The sequence below is a fragment of the Vicia villosa genome, linkage group LG5 (genome assembly GCF_029867415.1).
Source record: "Vicia villosa cultivar HV-30 ecotype Madison, WI linkage group LG5, Vvil1.0, whole genome shotgun sequence".
NCBI lineage: Eukaryota > Viridiplantae > Streptophyta > Magnoliopsida > Fabales > Fabaceae > Vicia > Vicia villosa.
The window spans coordinates 113,645,112-113,670,158 of record NC_081184.1 but is presented as its reverse complement, the minus strand read 5'-3'; the positions used below and the strand labels follow the sequence as shown (position 1 = coordinate 113,670,158).

Below are 25,047 nucleotides of genomic sequence, written 5' to 3'. Positions count from 1 at the left end.
TTTTTCTTAGTTTCTAACTTTATGAAATTTACTGTTTTTTTCCTTCTTTCTCGTAGTTTACCCCGTTCACATTTATTCATTCACTGTTGGATTTTTAAAATTTAAATTGAAAGGGAGATTGGTGATACTTCCCTTCTATCTTATCTTTTAACTCTTTATTCTCTCCACCTTTTCCTTGTATTCTGAAGATCTAAATAGTTTTGTTATTGCACATAGATCATAAAGACAGTTTGCACTGTAGTTACTTAATTGCCACAAATAAGGTTACTAAGTTGTAATGTTATTGTAATATTTAGCAAAAAACAAGCCAGACCATGCAAGATAATAGCTGTAAGAAGTTAATACCATGTTAATTTTTCCAGGAAATCACTGAACAAACACATTATGCAGCATTACAACGAGTCATTTGCTTCGTGCAGTCATCGTGTATTCAAACACATGTTGGTTGACAACATGCCCTATCATGGTTATTGTTGAGTCCACATAATACAGCCATATGAAAATGCAGTTTTCTTCATATTGTTAATATTCTAAACTACTGGTAAAAACTACTACTACAGAAGCATGCATTTCTAAGCTTCCAACATTGCTTGGTTAATTTTCCCCTACATGTTACCCTCATCTGAAATCTGAATCTCGGCTCCCTTAATAGTAGTATGTTAGCTGGGAATCCACCTTCAAAGAAACATCAATCAAATGAAATTATGATGCAGATCAGGACACCAAATATAATATTCTCTCATCATAGACATATAAGTAAACTAGTCATCTTTAGTATCATTGACAACATTCATTTTAATTATAAGAAAACAAATGTTATTAAATAATTTGCAGGATCTAGGTGGTATTATGTCATGAAAACAGTTTCTAACACCATCTAGATCCCAAAAAAATGTCTTTTAATTATAGACACCGAGGTAAAAAGAAAGTGTATGGAATGAAAATCACTGTATCTCATTGAATATAATTAAACTGAATGTGGTTAATAATGCATTACTTGATTTATGAGGAGAATTTAAGCTGTTCAAGGATTCTACATCTAGATTAAAGACGACAAATAAAAGGTTGATCCAACAGCTACACGTTTGATGATTTTATCAAGAAAAATCATTTTGTAAAACCAAATTTAGACAAGTTTACAAGTGTTTAACGCAATTCAAATAGGTGGTTAATTACGTTACATAGATGGTTAATGGATATATCCGGTGTTGAAACACATTAACTACTAGTATAACTTCATTAACCACAATTTAAATGCGGTTGACCATAATTTTCAGGGGTTCAATTACATGTAGATTTGAACACATGAAAATTGTGGTTAATGAAGTTACGGTAACGGTTAATGAGATTTAATATCTAGTATATCCCTTGACCAAACATAATTACCCACTTATTTGAACTACGTTACCACACCTAGATTGTTGTTGCGTACAATGTTCAATTTTTTTGTTGTTCAAATAACACAACTATTTTAGCAATCATATTAACTTTTTTAACCTGGACAAAACCAGAATCTTCGGATTTCTCAATAAACAATCTACTCACTAGATAGGCTTACCATCTGATTGAGATAGATGATAAGTTGGTAGGACCCAACTGTTTTCATGACATAGCACCATCTCGATCCTGCAAGATTAAGTGAGTTAGTAGTTGTTTTCAATGAAGATGAAGGAGATGATGACATGTAATGTCCAATAAGTCATGTTCTTGCATATTTCTTTAGATGGATTCTAGCATATTTCTCTTAAGACAATAGATTACTCTCAAAATATATAAAAAATCCAAGTCTAGCTTAGTCATAAAAAATTCAAATACAAAAACTAGCAAGTAAATGAATGTCTTGCCTGGCATGAACTTTGCAGCTCTGAGAAATCTCTCTTCTTACGAGGGAAGCTTTGTTGTCCACCCATGCCTTCTTGATTTGTTACAGATACATCATTACATCCTTCCATAATGCATTCTATCATCGATTCATAGTCATCTTTCCCATCTACACATGTCAACAAGACCCAATAAAATAAATAGCTATTCAGAGTAAAGAGTAAATGTAGGCCTAATCTAGCATCAGATCCATTCATAGAATCAGCAGAGAGGATAAACCTCAAAAAACACTACAGGGAGAAAAGTCATATTGACAGAATAATGAACCTGAGAATCAAAACAAAGAACAATACAGTGAAAAGAAAACATACCAGTTAGCATTCTCTGAATTTTTTCATCACAACTAGCGATCTCATCATCAATTTTGTGCTGCTGAAGGGCCTGAATGGTGTAAATAAGTCTAAGATGAGTGCAAATATAGTTTTCTTGGCTTTCAAAAGTAGCGATAAGAAGTTAATTTCAAAATTAAGTTGAAACCAATAATTTATGACCAGGGGGGTAGTCAATGGGTGAAAGAAGCAAAATAATACTGTAATCGTTCAAAGAAAACATTTCAACATTTGACACACATTGTATGGGAGTGTAAGCTGTGAACTATGTGCCACTCTTTTTTTTTTATCTCACTGGCTTTCCACAACAAAGTATATTTGTATTTAGGTGCAAATGCATAGCTACGGAAATGAGTAGAGTATAAAGTATTATTGTCATTAGAATGAAAAAAACAATGCAAAATTTATTACCAGCTCATTCCTCTTTCGTATTAGAGAGGATATGGCAGTTCGCGACAGTGTCTTTTTAGAATCTTGAAGACTTTGGAGCTTCGCTGTATTTGAGTTAGAATGATTTGAATTTTGAGGACAGGCATCTGTTGTTTCTTTTTCATACGAGGTGTTTGGACTATTGACACAAAGCTTGCCGCAAGAAACAATATTGTTGCTTTCACCACCATCGACGATCATATTTGTCGAATCAACCTTCATAGCCTGCCAAACCAGAAATGAGTATAGAGTATAAAGTATTATTGTCATTGGAAAGAAAAAAACAATGCAAAATTTTTTACCAGCTCATTCCTCTTTCCTATTTGAGAAGATATGGCAATTCGCGACAGTGTCTTTTTAGAATCTTTAAGACTTTGGAGCTTCTCTGTATCTGAGTTAGAGTTATTTGAATTTTGAGGACAGGCATCTGTTGTTTCTTTTTCATACGAGGTATTTGGACTATTGACATAAAGCTTGCCGCGAGAAACAATATTGTTGGTTTCACCTCCATCGACGATCATATTTGTCGAAACAACCTTCATAGCCTGCCAAACCAAAAATGGGCATATAGTATATAGCATTATTGTCATTAGAAAGAAAAAAGCAATGCAAAAACTTTTACCGGATAATTCCTCTTTCCTATTTGAGAAGATATGGCAATTCGCGACAGTGTCTTTTTAGAATCTTTAAGACTTTGGAGCTTCTCTGTATCGGAGTTAGAATTATTTAAACGTTGAGTACAGGCATCTGTTGTTTCTTTTTCATACGAGGTATTTGGACTATTGGCACAAAGCTTGCCGCGAGAAACAATATTGTTGGTTTCACCTCCATTGACGATCATATTTGTCGAATCAACCTTCATAGCTTGCCAAATCAGAAATGAGTATAGAGTATATAGCATTATTGTCATTAGAAAGAAAAAAAGTGATGCAAAAAGTTTTACCAGATCATTCCTCTTTTGTTTTAGAGAAGAAATGGCAGTTTGCGACAGTGTCTTTTTAGAATCTTGAAGACTTTGGAGCTTCTCTGTATCTGAGTTAGAATTATTTGAGTTTTGAGTACAGGCATCAGTTGTTTCTTTTTCATCCTTCATAGCCTGCCAAACCAGAAATGAGTATAGAGTATATAGCATTATTGTCATTAGAAAGAAAAAAGCGATGCAAAAAGTTTTACCAGATCATTCCTCTTTCCTATTTGAGAAGATATGGCAATTCGCGACAGTGTCTTTTTAGAATCTTGAAGACTTTGGAGCTTCTCTATATCTGAGTTAGAATTATTTAATCGTTGAGTACAGGCATCTGTTGTTTCTTTTTCATACGAGGTATTTGGACTATTGGCACAAAGCTTGCCGCAAGACACAATATCACTGGTTTCACCTTCATTGATGATCATATTTTTCGAATCAACCTTCATAGCCTGCCAAACCAATGACATTACGCAAGGTGGGAAGATGTAATAAACAAGTGAATCAAACATGGATGGGCAGAAAACTATTTCTTGATCAGAAACACAATTGTGTGGATCTTTTACAAAGGTCAATTTACCTGAAGTTGTTTAATAGTATATGAAATTTATCGCTAAACATGTCGATTAAAGTATAGAAAACCAAGATGAAGTTCAATCTTAAGGGGATAGACATGCATAATAAAGAAAATTTTTTTGGTACATATAAAGGACAGCCATGGTGCTATAAATATATTTCTCCCATATAAACAGACCTAGATTACAATATTAAACATGGTAATAGGCTATATTTTTCATATTACTTTCTACAAATAATCCCATACCTGAATAGCACTGGCAGAGCCATTGGAGTCACAATGCTCAGATGCATTGTTTTTTTCTTGATTTTCACCGACTTGTATAGTTTTTGTGATATTCTGTCGTTTTTCTCTATTTTGAGATGGATAAATTGAAGATCCGTTGACATCCATTTCATGGGTCTTCTTGACAAAATCGCATGGACTGGGAGCACAGCTTCCATTGTTCTCTCTCTGCTCCAGCGGTTCTTTTCTGCCAAGGTAAAATATATTATACAAATAGTTAGCCGCAATATATTACAAATAGTTGCCAAAGAAAATATAACAGTTTGTTATGGTTTTGAGAATGACAATAAATGGTTCAGGCATGCTAAACAGGTATAAACAAAGTTTTTTAGAACGGAGAACCACACCAACCTAGAAATGCACTGTGAGATTATTTCAGAATAAGGAAGCACGTGGAAGTAAGCCACAGCTGGAGTGATCGTCCAACTGCTAGAACCCTTTTTGACCAAAGGACCCTGCAAGCTATGCAAAAGAAGACATACATGTTATTCAGAAGCAAATGCTAAGTTTATTAAATATCGATTTTACTTCTTTAAGATGATCATATAATTTCAAAGTATGGGGACAAACATCTAAGAATTAAATCCATACAACCAAGTAATACTTCAGGGTACACAGAACATGTATCCCTAATTACAGTAAACATCATTCTATAATGATCTCTAAAATACACCTTCACAATAAGATTGTAACATTCTGGTTCATAATCCTGTCAATCAAAAACCTTTGTGCAAAATTATTTTTAAAAAATCAAAATGAAAGGTTAATATGTCATTAATTCTCAAAGATAATAAAAATTAAACTAGTTCATAGTAACTTGATGTAGTAGTAACTAGAAAGTGACATTAATGTGTAGTTTGAACACAGCTACACAAGTATATTTGATTTGGCATAAAAAAATACTCCACTTAAATGGCCAACAGAAATAGGCATTAATGCCATTATTTTATCAATCAGAAAAATGACGTCATTAATGCCATTATTGAGTAACCATCCAGTAGCAAATAGATAACAACTAAAACGAACCTTTCAATTACATCTTTGAGGGGAACTTTAATAATATCCTGATTGACTGACTGGGAGCACTGCATTATAAAAAAGCGAGAAGCCGCCTTCTCTTTGCTTTGGGAATAGACAGTGTAGCTTTCCAAAAGCATAATATCAGTGTTATTGATACCTGTACCACATTACACGAATCATGTGTTAGACATTTTAGGCAGTTATTGAATAAATATTAAATAGGGAAATTAAAAGAAAAGCCAGTAGGCAATTAATTGGGACTATATTGGTTGGGAGAGACCAAAGTGGGAAGGACAGAACAAAGTGATTAAACAATAATAACCTTAAATAGATTGGAACATAAACCCTATGTGTATGCATCATGATGAGTGTACTAATGCCCCTTTGTTGTATTGACATCATCTCTTGTTAAATAAATTGGAAAGTGGGAAATCTTGAAAAACATGAATGTCCTTTGATTTGTGATGCCAATTTATGCATAAACACAAACTTAAAATTGAAATACAGCAGTTGCAAAGCAATGGCGATCTTTTCCCAATGACAAGAATGATTACCTGTGGCTTCCTTTACAGCAGAATACCCAATTTGTAGAAGTCCGTCTTCATCAACTTTTAATTCATCTTTTTTAGACTTTTTAATGACTCTTTTCCTTTTGTATGCATTTTTCATTTCTGGTGTAACTTCAGAACTTTGACTAGAGGCATCTACACTTTTTTCAACTACAGACCATACCCCCTCGGTGATGGAACCAAACAGCAAAAAGCAGTTCTCCTTCTTTCCGTCGATTAAAAGGATAGAAACTTTCGAAATGGGCCATCCCTCCACATTAGGAGCATTCTTTGATGCATCTAAACATTTACAAACATCACATGCATCCATGATCATTTTTTCTGTTAATGATAGCTGCTTTTCCACATCAATAAGCTCTACTTCATTAAAAGTTTGCATGAATTGCATATATGCCAGTAAAGGTGGCCTTAGAACAACAATCAACTTGCAAAATTCGTTAAATGGCAGGTATTCTAGTTCTGGATGTTGTTTCCTGTGGTAGTAGTTGTACAGTAAAACAGCAGAACGCACCTAAAAACAACCTCAAAACACAGAAAAATCAGTAACTAGAGAAGATGGTCAAGCGTATTCTTATATATCTACAACATATGTATGTATGACTTGTAAGTTGTAACTTATAATGAAATGAGAACTTGGATATTTTTCTTTCATTTTTAGGCAGTTACACAAGACAAGTACATATGCACCAGAAGGCTACATAGTCATCGAGGAGCTCTTTGGGTGCTAGAAAGTTCCCACCATGATAAAATTCAAAGAAGAGCTGAAGCATTTTGGACCGGGTAGCAGTACGAGATACGGCATTTTGAAAAAAGGAGAGTTTTTTTTTTTTTACATAATGTAACATGAGAAGACTAAATTGTTTAGTTCACAGCAAAACATCACAAGAAAAGTTTTAAAAGTCAAAATTTGTGTTAAGTTACAATAATAAAGAAACTATAATACATAAATAATAAGTCAAATACAGCTTTTGATCCTTTAAATTTGATGTTTTTAACAAGTTAGTCCTTTAAGTTTTTCTTGTAAATATTGGTCCTTTAAGTCATAAAATGTATGCACCATTACCCCATTTTCATCCAACTCCGTCAAAATGTGTTTACGTAGTCGTTTAAATTTGAGGTGGCATGTCCAAATTCATATGTGTATTACCCAATCTTGATTTGAAACGATACAGATCGATTAGTTGATTTATGATGTTGGTGATGATATTTTCATCTGTCAAATCAGGTTTAAATTTAGAAAGAAAAAAAAAAAAAGTGTAACAAATCATGTTTGGTGTCATAAGCAACATTAAATGACTACATAACCACTTTTTATTACGACCTGTGTCGCAAGGAAACCATAACATGCAAAAAAATAAAAATAAACATTTCCAACAATCCTCTAAACAAGAAGTAAAACCAACCAAAAAGAGAAACAGCATCACCGCTAAATCTTCGAATTAAAATCATCGTAAAAGAAGAAAAACACACCTGTTTAGCCATTGTTTCCTGTTGAGGAGGTGTGGGATTATCTTTGACAGAAGATTTTTCTGGCAACAATGGATCAACCAAATGTTGCAAAAATACCTCAATTGCATCCTCAGTTGAACACACATCTGATGATTCCACCATATTCATTTATATCCACTGATTTTCAAAACCAATCACCCAACAAAAACACACATTACTATTTGACCTAATAGCATTTCTCAAAAGAAATTAATCAAAAATAAATATAATAAATCAAAGAACAATTGCAAAAATCGTATACAAATATAATCCACATTATCATTATGAAAATCAAACACATAAAGTTATCAATTAAAAAATAAATAAATTTATATTAAAAATTATGATAAAAAAAATAACAGTTTTTGATTGAACATGCATGTGTGATCCCAAAAAGTGAGAGAAAAAAAGATTTACCTGAGAATTAGAGAGTTGAAGCAATGTGTAAAGTTTGCACCTTTTCAGCTTAGTTAAATATTGAACCTGAGGCTGAGAGCATGTTTGAAGTTTATAATAATCTGAAAACACTGAAGAAGAAAAAAGTAAAAATTAAAAATAAATAATTTGTTCAGATTTCAATGTGGAAATTTAAATCGATAATAATAAGAGAAATACTAGACGAGTACGTAGATTTGAGAGATTCGAGTGTAACTGTAGAGTGAAGTAGTCAAAGAACTCCTCAATTATATTGAGCAAAGAAGGGAAATATTGGAGGAGTACTTTTTAAATTCGTACAAGTATTATAGCCATTCGTGATCATGGGTAGGTTTTTTTAACTTTTACCATTCATTAATATTATACTGTTTTTTTTTTTTAATTTGGATTATGTGTAAAAAAAATTGTTTAATATTTACTTTTAGTCTGTGATGTCAAGTTACCGCAACAAAACACCATATTATCGTTCTATTGATTAATTCTAGTTCTGAATTTAACAACGACATTGTCTATGGGAACCGACATGTGATTCATGCGAATTTTCACGATCAGAGTTGTTTGCTTTGAGTCACGATCGTTGTAGTAGTCACATTGAGATGAAGAAATCAGCTCTCGATCTTGTTTTCGTGAGCTCCCCAGATCCTTTCAACTACGAATCGTCTCTGATCTTCGTTGTTGATTCAATCGGTGAAAAGAACTATCTTAAATCAACGTGTAAATCGAGAAGCAAATGAAGGATAATATGATTTTGGGATTTCAAACTATAAAAAGGTGGATGGAATCTGTTCTAGGGTGGGAAAGGCCAATATTAAAGACGAATCTTGCACAAGCCCATTAGAGATTATCTAAGGTATATAGTCAGCATATGTAAGATTCAAAATAATCTTTTCATTATCTTGGACCCTCTAACTGATTTAGGCGTCAGAGCGCTAACCTTACAGATCCACCACATGCCATCATATTGGAAATAAGCATCCCCAATTATAGAGTCTTACATAATCAATCAACACCAATATTGGTTCCATAATAGAACAGATGCACCATCTATGGGAATCAACATTGAGTTCCCGCAAAATTCTATGATCAAATTCCACAAATAAATTATTCTCAATCACAATCCATATCTTCATCAATACCACCGTAAGATGGAGAGAATAACCACAAGTGTCACACTCAAGAACTCTGGTGAACTCTCCTATCTTGCACCACTTCAATTCTCTCTCATCAATGAGATCTACGCAAAAGGAATGTTTGACGCAGATCCATCACCAGAGAACATCATCCAAGCAACGACTGAAACTAAATTACAAAGTAAGAACATGTCGATGCTAGGATTTTGAGATCACAGGAAGGTTCGTGGAGTCCCAATTGCGGATTTTCGTCACTGATAACACTCACTGCGCATATCACACAGTAGCAAAATTCCTCGTAGACAACAAAAATTTGGGTAATGTCCTCTACACTGACACACTCGAGCAGTTGGGACTCCGTAAGCTAGATCAGGGCCCGTGCAATGGCGGAGATATTTTGGCTTTCAATGATTCCATAATTCTCTTAGCATCAATCTACGCTAGAAGGTAAAAGTCCCAAGTGGAATTCTAGATGTACCATTATTATTTGAAGAAGGAGAAAGTGAAGGAAAGACGAAGGTTTAGAGAGAGAGACGATAGGTTTAACTTTGACGCGTGCAAAGGAAAGTTGGACTAAATTTGAACAGTGATTTCAAATATATTCAGCTTGATGATAATCCGACCAAATTCGAGAAGATAGGATTCAGGTTCCCTTCCAAGGGAAATAATACATTGATTAAATGTCTCCACGCTAACGTTGATATCTTTGTTGTTTAGCCACATAAAATTCCTGACACTGACCCCACTGTAACTTGCCATCAGTTGAATGTAGATCCCAATGCCTGGTATGTACCATAATAAAAAGGAAGGAAAACTCTAGAGAAATCCAAAACTATCGTCGGGGAACTCGAAGAACTGTTATACACGATGACTCTCCAATGTGGTATTGGTTGAAGAAATCCTCCGGTAAGTGGAGAAGGCGTGTGTAAAATATGTTGATCTTAACCGAACACGCGTGAAAGGCTCTAAATTAATGCCTAACACGAAGGAACGATAAACACTCAGTCGACCGGACGCCATCTTTATCCAAGATCAAGTGAGTCGATCATAAATACATTGGTCGCACGGGTGTGTCCCTCATACGAGGGTACACAGTGGCTACACACTAAAGGAAGGTAGATAAGGTCTTCCGATAGGAAATACGATAATGCCAATGACATACCAAAACTCGCGACATTTCAAGTATAAACGGTTCGCTAGGTGGCAGGACTAAGAACCACTATAGTCGATGGTCTAGGGAACGCGTGTCAATATCCCCAGGCTATGGAGTTAATCAGGGAAGAAAATGGAAATAAGTTGCATGTGTCGTACATGTAATTCCCCCAACAAGATATGTACCCCTTAAAGCTCTTCGAAATTCAAATAAATAAATCTTTTTAACTAAAGAATATTGCGTATATGAATACAATTATAACCTTCGCCAATATAGTATAGCTGGTTCATAAAATAGGCTACACACTTAGCAAAACAAGCTTAAAGCACAACTGACATGCCCATTCTTAAAAATTGGCCATTCCAATAGTGTTGGTGGTGGAGCCTGGAGTCGTCTACCCTGAACCAGAACATTGTCTAGGGGTAGGGACCAGAACCCCACCTTTAGTCTGGGAGGTTCCTAGTGACACTAAAGAATAACATCATCTCCTCTCAATCAAATTAGTTACCATTTTGGGTCGCACATGTCAGGACTTTAAAATGCATCAAAACATTGAATCTCATCAGTACGACAAGTGACAATTGGCTTCAAAGACCTATAGAGGATAACATCAATGGGAAAACCCCCACTTATAGAAACAATATGGTTCGTGCACGGTAAAAGCAGGAACTACCAGTTGGTTCGAAGCTCAAAAACTAAACTGACAACAACCAGAGTATTAAAGAAGAAAGATCTTAGAGAAAATTTAATAAATCATATTGTACACAAAGAAAGCATCAAAAGGAAAGGTGAATACATAAATATAATCATTTATACATATAATAAGAAAGAATAAAGGCACATTATCCTATTAACATTAGAATAAAAAAGGTAGGAAGTTAAGCTTCTTCACCCTAATACTTCACCCTAATACGCGACACCGAGGTTTTCCACCAAGGCTCCATCTCGGACGACCTTGAAAGGGTAAAGTAGTGAGTGGGAAATATAGAAGGTCGGGTAAAGGATTTCCACTTGGTCGACCGCCTGATCTAATTCCATATACACATTTTTACGAGTTTGTTGGACAGAATCATCAACATTCTTCTTTAGCGCATCCACCCGGTCACCATGGACCTCACGGTCTCTAGTTGAGGTTCCTTCTTCTGTTGAATAAATTTCAATGCCTCGTAAGCACTAATGATGTGAGCTCGCCGTTTGCCAAATTATGGCAAAAAGGGGGAGTATCGGCGTAGGGTGTAGTATGATCTATGTTACCAATAATAAATAATAATAGGTAACATGTAATTGCTTAGTTCTGACCATCTTGGTAAGTATAAACGATATGAGCTCATACACTGGAGCATCGGGTAAGACATTTGGCCCTTTAAGTGAGCTTTTGTGTTAGTAGTTTCTTACATATCCTATACGAACTGCTAATTGTTTTTGTTGTGCATGATTGAGTATGTGAATGTTTGTATTTTAATAATTGTTTGTAGGTAGTATTGTATGCTACTGACTAAATGCTACTAGGGTTCATGCATGACTAAGTTTGTGAATGATTGCAAGATAGATTGTATTGTCAGTTTGGTTTGAAGAAACTAAATAGATTGTGTGTAAGCATTTGAATGTTGTTGATGCTACTGATTTATGATGATGTTTTTGTGCTTAACTCTGATATTTGGAAGAATGTTGTTGCTGCTGATTAGATGCTCTTATAAGTCTAGTACTCATACAGGTTGTCACTTGTTCAGTTCTGATTAAGTGCTATATCTTGAAGAGTTATTTTGCCGAAATTTTCTAAAGGGGGTGATTGAAGTTCCTAGCGGAATAGCTTTTTGGATTGGTTGCATTTTTCAAAACAAAAACATGAAGAAGTGTTCAATATTGATCTAGCTTGATTAAGATGTATATGGAAGTGAAGAAGGGACATGTGATGGACACGATGTCCCAGCATGTTGGTACGACATCCAGGCATTGCGCAACAAGGAATTACTGATGCGTGTTGAAGATTCTCTAGTCAAAGATTCAATGAGATTTTATTGTTATTGATTTAACAATATGATGAAGTGGTTTGTTTAACGGTTGTATAAAGATCAATTTAGATTTAAATAGAGATTTAAATTTGAATTTAAATTGAAATAAATCATATATTGTTGTAGAGATTTAAGAAACAAATAATATCCAACAAATTTTGTATTATTTCTTGACGAAATCAAATCAAATATTTATGAAGAAAAACCCATGGTCATTTGTAAGAACAAGATCTGGTTCTGCATCTGGCCTTATGTTTTGATGATAACATTACATGATATCTTAGAGAACAATTCAGTACTCTAACGGTTTCTGTCTAGTGTGTAGCTTTTGCTAACATGTCCTAACTCTAGAGAAAAGTCGTGTGACGTCATCAGGTTCTAAACTTTACACACTTCGACTCTGGAAGAAACTAGTGTGTTTACAAATCATTCAATTTCTAGAATGCTTCTATAACAACGGTTTTGATGAACGATAGTGATAGAGTTTATGATTGAGACTCTCGTAAAAGAACTTTTGGGGATTCCTCTAGCTCAAAGATTTTGTTCTCTAAGTTCTAAAGATTCTGAAGCAATGTTCTGGAAGAACAAGTTTTAAATATTCTGAAGACAAAGCTTCTGAAGACCAAGTGTTGAAGTTCTGAAGACAAGGTTCTGGATGAACAATTCTGAAGACAAGGTTCTGGATGAATAAGTTTTGAATACTCTAAAGACTTAGGCTCTAAAGTTTCAAAATACCAAGTACTGAAGTTCTGTAGACAAGGTTCTAAGTGAATAAGTTCTGAAGACTCTTAAGACTTAGGTTCTAAAGTTTCAAAAGACCAAGTGCTGAATACTATGAAGACAGAGTTCCAATTGAACAAGTTTCGAAGACTCTGAAGACTTAGGTTTTGGTAACTCATTATTTTGGTCCATCAAAACATGCTTCAACATCTACTATCAGAAGCCTCTGAAGATTAGAAGATAAAAGATCAAATTTGGATTCCCATGAGGAAATAATAAGTGGTATATACTTTTCCACTACTCGGATAGGGTGGTGCTAGGTCAGTACTAACGTGTCATACTGCCTACCACTCCCTAACTAACCATTGGAACAATACAGCTGGAATTAAGTATTCCAATTCTATCCTTCAACGAACTTCTCTTCTTTCGCTATAAAAAAATGACTTAGAAGGAGAATTCAAATGTAGTAGTTGTTGTGGATAGAACATCGATAAACTCTACAAAACTAATGCTTAAACACTACGAAAATCACTCTGATTGTTACTTTGTATAATTATGTAAGCAAATAAATGTTTGTTCATCAACTTGCAAAAAGTGAGCTTTTGTTCGATACTTGCTTAATACTTTTGTATTATTTGGTTGTATTTCAAATTTGTGTAATCTGTTTTCAAGAAGCAACTCTATAAACACAAAACATTTGTATTCAATGACTGAAGTTGATAGTTCCTTGAGAGACTAGGGTTTTAATCAGAATTCTTAAGAAGATATTGACAATTAGTCTTTGTGGTTTATAACAAGTGATAATTAGTTTTTGTTTTGGTTTCTGTAATCAGTTTGATTAAAGTGGACTAAGTCCTTGCTGATTAGACGAAATCACCTTGGTAGGTGGAATGGAGTAACTTCGTTAACAGTGAACCAGGATAAAAATAATTGTGTTATTTATTTTTGTTCTTGTGTTCTTGCATTATGATTTGGGAATAAATTGATGTTAAACCTTGAAACCCAATTCAAATACCCCTTTCTTGTGTTTCACGCACCTTCAATTGGCATCCAGAGCTCTATTTATGGTATTGACTTCTCTCAAACACTTAACCGTGTTAGATAAATATCTGGAATTTTTTTGTGAAACACAATGGCCATTCCACCACCAGCATCACCACCAATTATCAATGAAAGAGAAAACTATAACGCTAAACCTCCAATATTTGATGGAGAAAGAATTGATTACTAGAAGGACATAATAGAAAGTTTATTTCTTAGTTATGATGTTGATCTATGGTATATAGTAGTTGATTGCTACGAACATCCTATTGATACAAGTGGAAACAAGGTCCAAAGAAGAAGTATGAACGACCAATAAAAGAAAGAATATAAGACTCATCAAAAAGCTAGAACCATTGCGTTGAATGTGATTTCTTATATGGAGTATGAAAATATAGCAAATAGAGACTCTGGTAAGTCTATATTTGATTCTTTGAGAATGACTCGTAAAGGAAATGCTCAAGTAAAGGAGACCAATGTTCTTGCCTTGATTCAGAAGTATGGATTAGTCAACATTGATGACCATAATCGATGGAATTGGGTTAAATTTCTTAGACACAAGGATGAGTCACATTCTGTATTCATCACCTTCAGTACTCAAGTGTAAAATGAGAAAGACTCTAAAATTGTCAGAGTTAGAAGTGATCATGGTGGCAAATTCAAAAACAAATATTTTGAGAAGCTGTTTGATGAGGATGACATTTCCCATGATTTCTCCTGCCCTAGAACTCCACAACAAAATGAGGTTGTAAAGAGGAAAAATAAGACTCTGCAAGAGATGGCCAAAACCATGATCAACGAGACTAACATGGCAAAGCACTTCTGGGTATAGGCTGTTAACACAACTTGTTACATTCAGAATATAATCTCTATCAGACCTATTATGGCAATACTCCTTATGAATTATGGAAGAATAAGAAACCCAATATTTCATATTTCCATCCGTTTGGATGTAATTGGTTTATTTTGAACACTAAGAACAATCTTAACAAGTTTGATTCTAAAACACAAAAATGTATCATGTTGGAATACTCTAAACGCTCAAAAGGGTATAAAGTATACAACAACAAGACACGCATTATTGAAGAATATATTCATGTTAGATAGATGATAAGCTTGACCCTGAAAAGTCAAAGCTAATTGAGAAATTTGTAGATTTGGAAATTACCTATTCAGGTTCTGAAGGTAATGAAGTTGCTGCAGAAGAATAAGAGGTAAAGGACTTTGGAGATGTTCAACCATAAGTTGTTGCTATCTAGACCCCCTTTAAGAAATCACAAACCTAGATCATCACATTCTGAAGAATTGATTCTGGGCGATAAAACTGAGCATGTCAGATCCAAATCCTCATTAAAACCATCTGAAAAAAGACTCTTATAGGTTTGGTATCCTTTACAAAACCAACATCTATATATGAAGTACTTTTGCCCATAGAGTGGATTCAAGGATTATGAGAAAAACTAAATCAACTTTCTGAAAGAATCTGAGGTATGTATTTTCTTAAGTTGTTTCGCTTTTAAAATGCGAGGCTTTTGAAAAGTGAACTTCTCATGTATCAGAATCGTCCTAGGTCAAAATATTTTTCTTTTTGAAAAAATTATGTTCTTAGGAATCTGAAGAGTTTACTTCATCAATGAGGTGTCATGATAGTGAAAGGTTAGTAAATTAGCAAAAGACATTTGTCTTGTTGTAAAGCACGCTTTTCCTTGATGTGACATTTTGGGAGACGAGATTTTTCTTTTGGGATTACATTAAAATCTTTTTGTTTTACCCCTTGGCATAAAGTTTTAAACTATTCAAGGTTTTGTCATCATTTCAAAACTGTATTTAAAATCCACTCACTCCACTTCACATACTTTCGCTACCATTACACTACACTTTCGTGTTTTGAGCTCTAAAATCTCTCAAACCCTAAAAACCTTATTGTGTTCCTGTCCATCTTCAGCAATGTCTCAACAACAACAACAAGATGCTCAACCGACTATTCAAATTTCTTAGTCTTAACAACAACAAATGGGAACGACTCAACAACAATAATCTGAACAAAACCTGAACATTCATCTTTCCATTCCAGTTGAACAGCTAAATATTCTCTGTGAGTTACGAGTGGATTTCGATTATCTGGAAGCAAATGGGTACGATTTCACTAATGTCTTGAAAACCCAAGGATGGGATACCTTCTTCGATCGCTTGAAAGGTCCAGCTTATCCTAAACGGGTCAAATATTTATGGATTCAATCGTTCATCTCCCCAGGTGATTACATTTGCTCAAAATTCTTTGGAAAATACATATGCATTTTTGAAAGAGACATTGCAAAACTTCTTCAACATGATGGATATGTAGATATGTGCTTCGACTATGAATCTTCTATTGAGAAAGAAAGTGGGATTGCTTATGCAAAAAAAAACTTGAGACCAATCCTCTCATCTTCTCAAATGGAGAGGATTCTGTTTGCACCTTTGATCTTCCCATGAATCTAAGAATTTGGTTCAGAATTCTCCCAGGATGTGTACAACACAGAAGATCCTCTGACTCTATTGAGGTGGATCTAAAGTATACATTGTATTTCATTACTATTGGATAAAAGGTCTGGCTGCCAGCAATCTTGTTCAGATATCTGGTAGATACCATCAAGAATACCAGATATGGTAATAAAAATATAAAACACTAGATTCTTATGGGAAGGCTGATCACATACATTCTCGTAGAAAGCCGGCTAGTGGTAGCGTTAAACTTAGCTGGTAACCTGGAAGTCTTGATTTGAAATCCTCTAGATGGAATAAACTTAGTGAATATGGGAATAATATCTAAAGCCATCGTCCCTTTAGTAATCTGGACGAAGACTTTATCTCTAAAAGAAGAATAGTTACGTCAGATTATCCAGCATACAATCTTGCAAGATTTCATGAACCTCCTCCTCAAATATACACAACTTTGTTTCCAAGGAAGATCTTCCCCATTCCTTATTTGTCTTTTGTTATGAAGAAGAAAAGAAAGTTGTTTAGAACGCAACCTAAAGATAGTTCATCTGGGTGTGCCAAGAAGAAAAGGAAACATAAGTTTCACTCCAGTAAGGACTCCTCATCTACTCTTCCTATTCTTAATGAAAGTAGTAATTCATGTTCTTATATCCAAACCACTTCCACTCCAACCACTATAACTAATTTGAACCCTCAATCCAATATTTCTCCTAAAAAACCTTTAACCACCACAAACACCTTATCTGTTAAACCTCAAAACCCCCCTTTACCATCTTACATGGATAAACCTGTGACTGAATCAGAAGACTTTCTAACCGACTCTAAACATCTAGAACCAGTTCAATATTCTGAAGAAGAAATTATCGGAATCATTTTTTTCAAGAAAGAGACCCACATCTCTACTTAATTCTTCTAATCAACTCTTTCTTTGAACTAACATACTTCCACTCCCTTTAATGAATTATTACTTAATTTTGAATATAAGGCTGTAGACCGTCTGCGGATCTTGGCAGCTGCTACTTCAGAAGGATTGGGTCTGGAAGAGACTGACTTCCTCTATAATGACTTTAAGTAATGGATGCACCCCATCACTTCTAGAGTTCAGTTCTTCTGCTTCAAGGAAGCTATGAGGAAGAGGAATGCTAAGATTGATGCATGCCAGTCTACTCTTACTCTTCCAGTATTATTTATGTCGGCTCTAGAAGTTCCCATTCTTGAATAGCCTACTTTTGTTCAATAGGATCTCATTCTTACTGAGATTCCTTCTGAGCGGCTAGTTGGAGATACTTCTGGTATGGAGAAGACACATGCATCTGGTTCTGGGGATGTGTTTGTTATGCTTCAACAAACTCTGGAAGAGTTTAGGACAGAAAAGGCCTCTTCTAGGAAAAAGTTTGCAGAAGAAGAGAAGCAGCATGAAGAACAATAGGCATTGAACACTGGGTTTTCTAAGATGCTACAGGAGATATCCTCGAAGTTATCTGAAAAACCTTAGCCTTGTTTTTTTTCCCTTTTCCTTTTGGGACCCTATCTTCTTTTGTTTCTTTTGTCTTTATGTAAAATTTTATACTTTATTAACTTAATCAATGAAGTGTTATTTTTTTTGGTTATCTTGTTAAAGTCTTTTTAATTTCTGACAAAGGGGGGGAATTAAAAGATGATTTTGATATATCTAATTCTCATAAAAATATTTCCCATAAATGATATAAGACAATTTTGCATGTAACATGGTTGACTCAAGAACTTTGCAAAAGTTCACTGAAATTTATAGACAGCCAAAACTCTAGAAGAAAGTCAAAAGATTAAGAAGGCAGAAAGTTCAGATGTTCTGAACATGGTAAAAATTATGATGAACCTCGCTCTAAAGTTTAGTGCATATTCACAAACAAGTTATGTCAACAAGGTTCAACCAGTATCTGTCAATTCATCGCGTTCTGATAGCAATCCAGGATCTGAGATGAAGAACCAGACATTTCTAGTTAGACTCTGATGGAACTATAAACAGGGAAGTATTCTTTTCATACTACTTTCTTATACTTCAAAATAATTTTGTAAGGCTTGTGCTCAGGGGCCCCCTCTATATGAGCTTACATGAATTTTGAGAATATTATTCTAAGGGGGAGTTGCTTAGCTAACTCCGAATAACTTTTTATGTGATTTAAACATAGTATAAATTGTTCATCAAAATACATGGTTTTTTCATCATAAAAAAGAGATAGAGTGTAAGCACAAGATTTGGTTATGCATATGACCTTATGTTTTGATGATAGCATAAAATGATATCTTAGAGAATAATTTAGTATTCTAACAATTTAATGTCTAGTGTATAGTTTTTGTTAACAGGTTCTAACTCTGAAGAAAAGGCGTGTGACGTCATCGGGTTCTGAAGTAACTATGTAAACACAAAATCTTTGTGTACAACGAGTGAAGTCGATAGTTCGTTGAGACACTATGGCTTTAGTCATAAATCTCAAGAAGACATTGACAATTAGTTTTTATAGTTTGCAACAAGTGACAATTAGTCTTTATTGTGGTTTCTGTAATTAGTTCGGTTATAGTGGATTAAGTCCTTGTTGATAAGGCGAAATCACCTTGGCGGGTGGACTGAAGTAACTTCGTTAATACTGAACCAATATAAAAATAATTGTGTTATTTATTTTGTGTTCTTGCGTTTTGATTTGGGAAGAACTTTATTTTAAACCTTTAAACCCAATTCAACCCCCCCTTTCTTGTATTTCACGCACCTTTAATTATGATATATAAGGAGCTCAAACCTACATTGAAACTCAAACATTCACATTGAAGATCTTAGAGTGCTAGGTTTACAAGAGAGTCCTTGTTATTTTATTTACATCATACTATGTTTCAGTAACTTGACATAGTTGAAGGTTTGTCTAGTTGAATTGTAAGATTCAACATCACTCATAGTTGTGATTGAAGTTGATCATTAGGGTTTAGTGATTGGAGTTAAAACACTTGGGTTAGTGTTTGAGAGAAAGTGAAAGGGTTTTCTCAAGCATAATTTGTCCCACCTAACGAGAACCATCACGTGGAATTCACACAAAGGTAGTGATATGATTTTGAATATTGATGGTAGTAGTCTCGGTAATTCCGATGTCTCGAGTTTTGGTAAATTGATTCAAAATGCTGATGGTGCTTGAGTTCACGGTTTTGTACGTAATATTGATTATTTCAACATTCTTCATGTTGAGCTGATGTCGCTATATCATAATTTGCATATGACACGTGAACTTGACATCAAAGACCTGATATGTTATTCTGACTTCAACTCTATCATCAAACTTATCACAAAGTCTATTAATATTTGACATCACAATGATTTGATTCTTTACAACCGTAAAGAGCTTCTCTTTAAGTAATGACGAATTCAAATATTTTATATTTTAAAAAAAAATTAAATGCATGTGCTGACTCTAGCAAAACATAAAACTAATAATAATACGGTACTAGTATTTTGTGAAGCCTCATGTTTAGAATCATGTTTTTTTTCTTTCTTTTCCTACTTGTACCAAAAATAAATAAACCAAAATAGAGATTAAAATTAAAATTAAACCAAAATATTTAAATCATAAATTAATTCATAACACCATGCTAGTTCTTCCCTCTTCTCCTCCGTTTGTTTTGGGAAGTTGGAGAATCAACGTCGCGATCATGTCCGAGACAAGACGTTTCCGTCACAAATCTCCTCTCTCCAACACCAATAACGCACCCGCTTCCGTCAAGCCCAGCGCTTCACTGTCCCAACAACTTCACGTCTATGTCAGAAGAAACAAGAGAGCCAAAGGAATCACCACTACGTCAAAGCTTCAAGACAATCATCATCATCTTTTACCCCCAACTCAGACTCACAAAGTAACCATCTTTTTCCCCATTGCTTGCTCCTTTTGTTTCTCACTATCTGTCTTTAGGAATACAATGCAGGATGATTATCTTCTGATTCTAATTCTATGTATTGTTTAAATACAGAAGTTAGGTCTTCCTGAAATTGAAGATTTTGCTTACAGAGGAGCAAATGAGTTGACTCATCGCAGTAAGTAATGTTTGTTAAGGTGTTACAGATTTTTGTATATGACAATCTTATAGAAGAATATTTCCTTTGCAGGAAAATCAGAAATGAGCTCAGATGTGACTCCAACTGAAAGTGAAGTTGCTTCTTCTACAACACAAAGGAGTAAGTAGTAAGAAACGATTCGGTAAATATTTGTGAAATGAGTTTGTTTTAGGCAATTGCTCGAGTGTGGAACGGTTGTCAACGGTGATCCGATGCTTGAAAATTGCTCGAGACACTGATGATGACCTACATTGTTACCTTAAGTAGAACTTCAGTGTTCTCGATGTTATTACGACTGAGAAGGTGACTTGAGTTGAGTCTGGAGGCATTAATATTTGTTTTCCTTGTTATTTGCCAACCTGACATTAGGTTACGGTCTCAATCGTGATGACTGAGTAATACCTCGTGCTTCTATTTGCGGAAGGTGACAGTGATTGTTGTTGGAGTTTGGATGGTTTTTAGTATTGGTCTACCGTAGTATATCATGTGAGACACTTCCTTACCCTAAAAACCACCATTGCTTTAGGTGTTTTAAAATTTTTTATTTTTGGAGATGTCTGTCTTCTCTTTTGGTATGAGAAAATGCTTTAAGAATTATTGTTAAATCAGGAAAATTAGGCAACAATTAAGGTAGCAAAACGGGTTTTCGCTCACTGTTTTAAATATGCTGGCTATTTAAATCTTTGTTAAATTTTAAAATATGCTGACTATCTTAAAAGGGGTTTATTTGAACTTTGCGATTTTTATTTTGCCCAACTTCGTTTTGATCTCTCCTTTGTGTATATATATTCTAGTACTACCTGTTTATGTGTTGGTGAAATTCCATGACATTTTCTCAGGAATGTATGTAATGAAGAATATTCTTTTACTGTCACCTATAACAATTAAGATAGTCATGTAATCATGTTTTCATTTTGTGACCATATTAGTTTGAGACTAATATACTCCCTACTGTTTGTCCAATAGCATTGTTACACCATTACTCTAAGATGCTTTAATTGTTTAGTTTATATATGATATAGGTGGATTACCTGCTCACTGGGAAGAGACGCTTGAAGGTATTCGCAAAATGAGGTGTTCTGCAGATGCACCAGTAGACACTATGGGATGTGAGAAAGCTGGTTCTACACTACCCCCTAAGGTCTTACTCTGTATAATAAGTGGAGATCAGATAAGCATTAATTTGTTGATTTTGGTCCTGATGCTTTTAGAGTATGGCTCATTTGATGAGTATGGCTCTCCACAACATTTTTTTTTCTGGCAGAATAAAACAATGCTGTAACTGCTATTGAATTGATAAATCAATTTCCATCATCAATCCTCAACCGATATTGCCACTACTCATTTGATGAGTTAACGGCAATGTTGTCTGACCTTGTCAACTGTCCATACAATCTTGTTTTGAATTTATTGGTTTGCTAGACATAGGGTTTTGTGAACGAATTTACGCATATTAAAATTCCTGTGTGTATAATCAGGAAAGAAGATTTGCTGTCCTGGTATCTTCCCTTTTATCAAGTCAAACCAAGGATCATATTAATCACGGTGAGTACATATGCCTTCTAAAGTATATAGTAAATAAAAGCTGTTAAGTTTCCTGGCTTCTGTACATAGCAATGCACTCCGAGATAATAATGCTATTTGTTTTTAAGATCAAATACTGATTTACACCAGATAGTTAAATGGGTTTGATTACTTTGATGAAAGAAGAAAAATAATGCATGAAATCAGAATGTCTAAACATGTCTTTATAAAACATGACATAACAAGAAGAAATAGTAGAAGAAAGTAACTAAGTGAGGAAGTACCATAATAAAACTAATAGTTTATATATTTCTTGATATGGATGATTGAATTGAAAAATTAAGTTTATTGCAAGTTGATTGCTAATTTGACTAACATCATTATGTCATTTTACTTTTGATGCATGTGATTCATACTGTGTAGTTGCTAAAAAATGTATGTCTTATTTCAACGTATGAAACGGTTTTAGTTACAAGTGTGTCTTTAAGAATATAGGAGCAATCCAACGTCTTCTTCAAAATGATCTGCTTACTCCTGATGCAATCAACAATGCTGACGAAGAAACAATCAAAAAGTTGATTTACCCAGTACGTTTCTTGTTTCTTTTCAACATATTGTATCTTGCGTGGTTCAAATGATTTGAAGATTCAAGTTTTTTCCTAGCTTGCATGTTACAGTGTCAATTTTTAAAGGTTATGTTTGTTTTTTGGCTGTATTAATTGAACATGTGCTTGTAATTTTGGGTGTTCTTTTCTTTGTTTTTTTTTTCCAGGTTGGATTTTATACAAGAAAAGCCACTAATTTGAAAAAAATCGCAAATATTTGTCTCATGAAGTATGGGGGAGACATACCTAACACAATTGAGCAACTACTCGTACTTCCGGGCATAGGTCCTAAGATGGCTCATTTGGTATGCGTAATAGATTTTCTAACACAAGCAATATGTTTCATGAATTTTTTTCTGAAACTGATTTTGTTAGTGGCATATTAGGTTATGAATGTTGCATGGAACAATGTCCAAGGTATATGTGTAGATACTCATGTCCATCGCATTTGCAATCGGCTAGGCTGGGTGTCAAAATTGGGCACGAAACAGGTTCCTTTATGTTTGGTGGCATCACATTACTTGTTGAATCATTAATACCTAATCTATTTGTTCTCACAGCATCTTGGACTCTTGGTGCTGGTACAGATATGTAATGTGTTTCAATATATTTGCCGCATCCAGTTAAAGAAGTGCAAATTATTTTTCATAATTATGAAAATATATATACATGAAATCAACTCACATCTATTTTTGTTAGATTTCTAGGATTGGCAGCAACATAAAGATACCCTATTCTATTTAACAAAAATATAACAGAATTCCCAACAGCTTCAATAACTGATTGTAACATGTTTCGAGACATTTGAACACTTATAAGTTATAACAAAAAACTCTTTGTAAGTGACATGGATTTAGTTTGTCACTTGGTTATAAAGTCGAGAATTGAAGTTTACTAGCTATTTTTCACTTGTGCTAGAAAACTTCGACACCTGAAGAGACTAGAGTGTCACTGCAGCTGTGGCTTCCAAGGGAAGAATGGGATCCAATAAATCCTCTATTGGTAATTAGCAAACCCATTGTCCAAATTTTACCTCTACTGTTTCACTTATATTTTGCTACGAGCCTATGAATGACAACTTCATTACTTTACAAGCAAAAGATCAACACAAGAAATTTTCAGTATGTCATCTTATTTCATACAAAGTCGTATTATATCTATTTATCTATCTATCTATTGAATATGAACAGGTAGGATTTGGACAAACAATTTGTACACCTCTAAGACCTCGATGTGGAGAATGTGGTATCAGTCACTTGTGTCCATCGGCGTTCAAGGAGGCCTCAGGTTCAAGCCCAGTATCAAAGTCCACAAAGTCACGAAAGAGCAAGAAGCTTTAACCAAGGAAAAAACTTTCTTCACTCCACACATGAATTCAGATGTACATATCTGATAAAACTCTAATTTTGTGCTATCCAAAACTACAATTTCAGAAATATGTGAGTTCTTCTAGAAGGGAAGGGGTAAAAACGTAGCACCCTTAACAATTTGGACTTCATTTGGATTGGCTTTTTTTTGTTAGCCATCTTGTGCTATTCTAACGTGCACTTACAGGCATGTATGCTTCTGTGATTAATTTGTTTTGGTTATTAATTAGGCTAACATTGTGCACAGCAACACATCTAAAAATTAGATGTGTTTTTTTGTGTGTAGAAAATGCTTGTTTAATTTATGGAGAACACTGAGATTTTTCTGTTTCATTGTTTATATAAGTGATTACTTTTTACCAGCATAGTGTGAGGAGAGTTGACAACATGCATTTCTTCCAAGACTTTGTACAAAATGTCATTCACGATTTCTTAAAGAATACAGTAACTTTTAAGCTTGACCTGTCACACTCTCTATCATAGATTCCAATTTATAATCAACTATTTTTACTTGAGAAGTAAAAATACCGAGTAGTTATGCTTGAAAGATATGCATTGACAATAAGCTATTTTTAACATGAATATCAAATATCTATTTATTTCAACTAGCAAGATACCCGTGCATCCCGACAAGTAAATTTATGTGTTACGATATAAATTTTATTTAAATATACATGTAAATTTGAAATGAGTTATTTAATTATAAAGTAAATAATAATAATAATAATAATATGAATTTAATTTTTGACATTTAAAAATAATAATTTTGTTTATCAAATAAAGACAATTGTTAATTAAAATAAAATTGGTATTTCGCTGATAGTGGTCTGTGAAAAAAAAAGAGAAATTTTAATATTTAAAAATAAAAATTTTGTGTCTCAAAGAAAGATATTTGTTAATTAAAATAAAATAGGTATTTTACTGATTTGCTGATAGTAGCTTGTGAGAAAAATAGAAAATTTCAC

The 25,047-nt window shown here is 34.1% G+C and overlaps 2 protein-coding genes across 5 annotated transcripts; one reads left to right on the top strand and one right to left on the bottom strand.

Moving 5' to 3' along the window:
- Window positions 1-353: 353 nt before the first annotated feature.
- On the bottom strand, window positions 354-8,269 carry LOC131602052 (uncharacterized). Of its 3 annotated transcripts, none has more exons than XM_058874034.1 (16): window positions 8,169-8,269; window positions 7,960-8,069; window positions 7,525-7,680; window positions 6,040-6,565; window positions 5,492-5,642; window positions 4,817-4,927; window positions 4,427-4,652; window positions 3,813-4,055; window positions 3,583-3,735; window positions 3,262-3,495; window positions 2,942-3,184; window positions 2,622-2,864; window positions 2,193-2,262; window positions 1,845-1,990; window positions 1,559-1,626; window positions 354-675 (listed from the first exon to the last, which is right to left on the bottom strand). In XM_058874034.1, exons 3-15 carry the CDS (start codon window positions 7,669-7,671, stop codon window positions 1,603-1,605), a joined length of 2,517 nt encoding a protein of 838 aa, XP_058730017.1. In that variant the 5' UTR covers window positions 7,672-7,680; window positions 7,960-8,069; window positions 8,169-8,269; the 3' UTR covers window positions 354-675; window positions 1,559-1,602. The 3 variants fall into 3 exon arrangements, with proteins under 3 accessions (XP_058730017.1, XP_058730018.1, XP_058730019.1); XM_058874035.1 differs by having other exon boundaries at window positions 8,158-8,176; XM_058874036.1 differs by lacking the exon at window positions 8,169-8,269 and having other exon boundaries at window positions 7,960-8,098.
- Window positions 8,270-20,108: 11,839 nt separating this feature from the next.
- On the top strand, window positions 20,109-24,416 carry LOC131607072 (endonuclease III homolog 1, chloroplastic). 2 transcript variants are annotated; one of them, XM_058879117.1, is made up of 10 exons: window positions 20,109-20,387; window positions 20,505-20,565; window positions 20,638-20,706; window positions 21,609-21,727; window positions 22,065-22,131; window positions 22,606-22,697; window positions 22,883-23,020; window positions 23,102-23,206; window positions 23,634-23,717; window positions 23,906-24,416. In XM_058879117.1, exons 1-10 carry the CDS (start codon window positions 20,124-20,126, stop codon window positions 24,053-24,055), a joined length of 1,149 nt encoding a protein of 382 aa, XP_058735100.1. In that variant the 5' UTR covers window positions 20,109-20,123; the 3' UTR covers window positions 24,056-24,416. The 2 variants fall into 2 exon arrangements, with proteins under 2 accessions (XP_058735100.1, XP_058735099.1); XM_058879116.1 differs by having other exon boundaries at window positions 20,502-20,565; window positions 23,906-24,415.
- The last annotated feature ends 631 nt before the right edge of the window (window positions 24,417-25,047 follow it).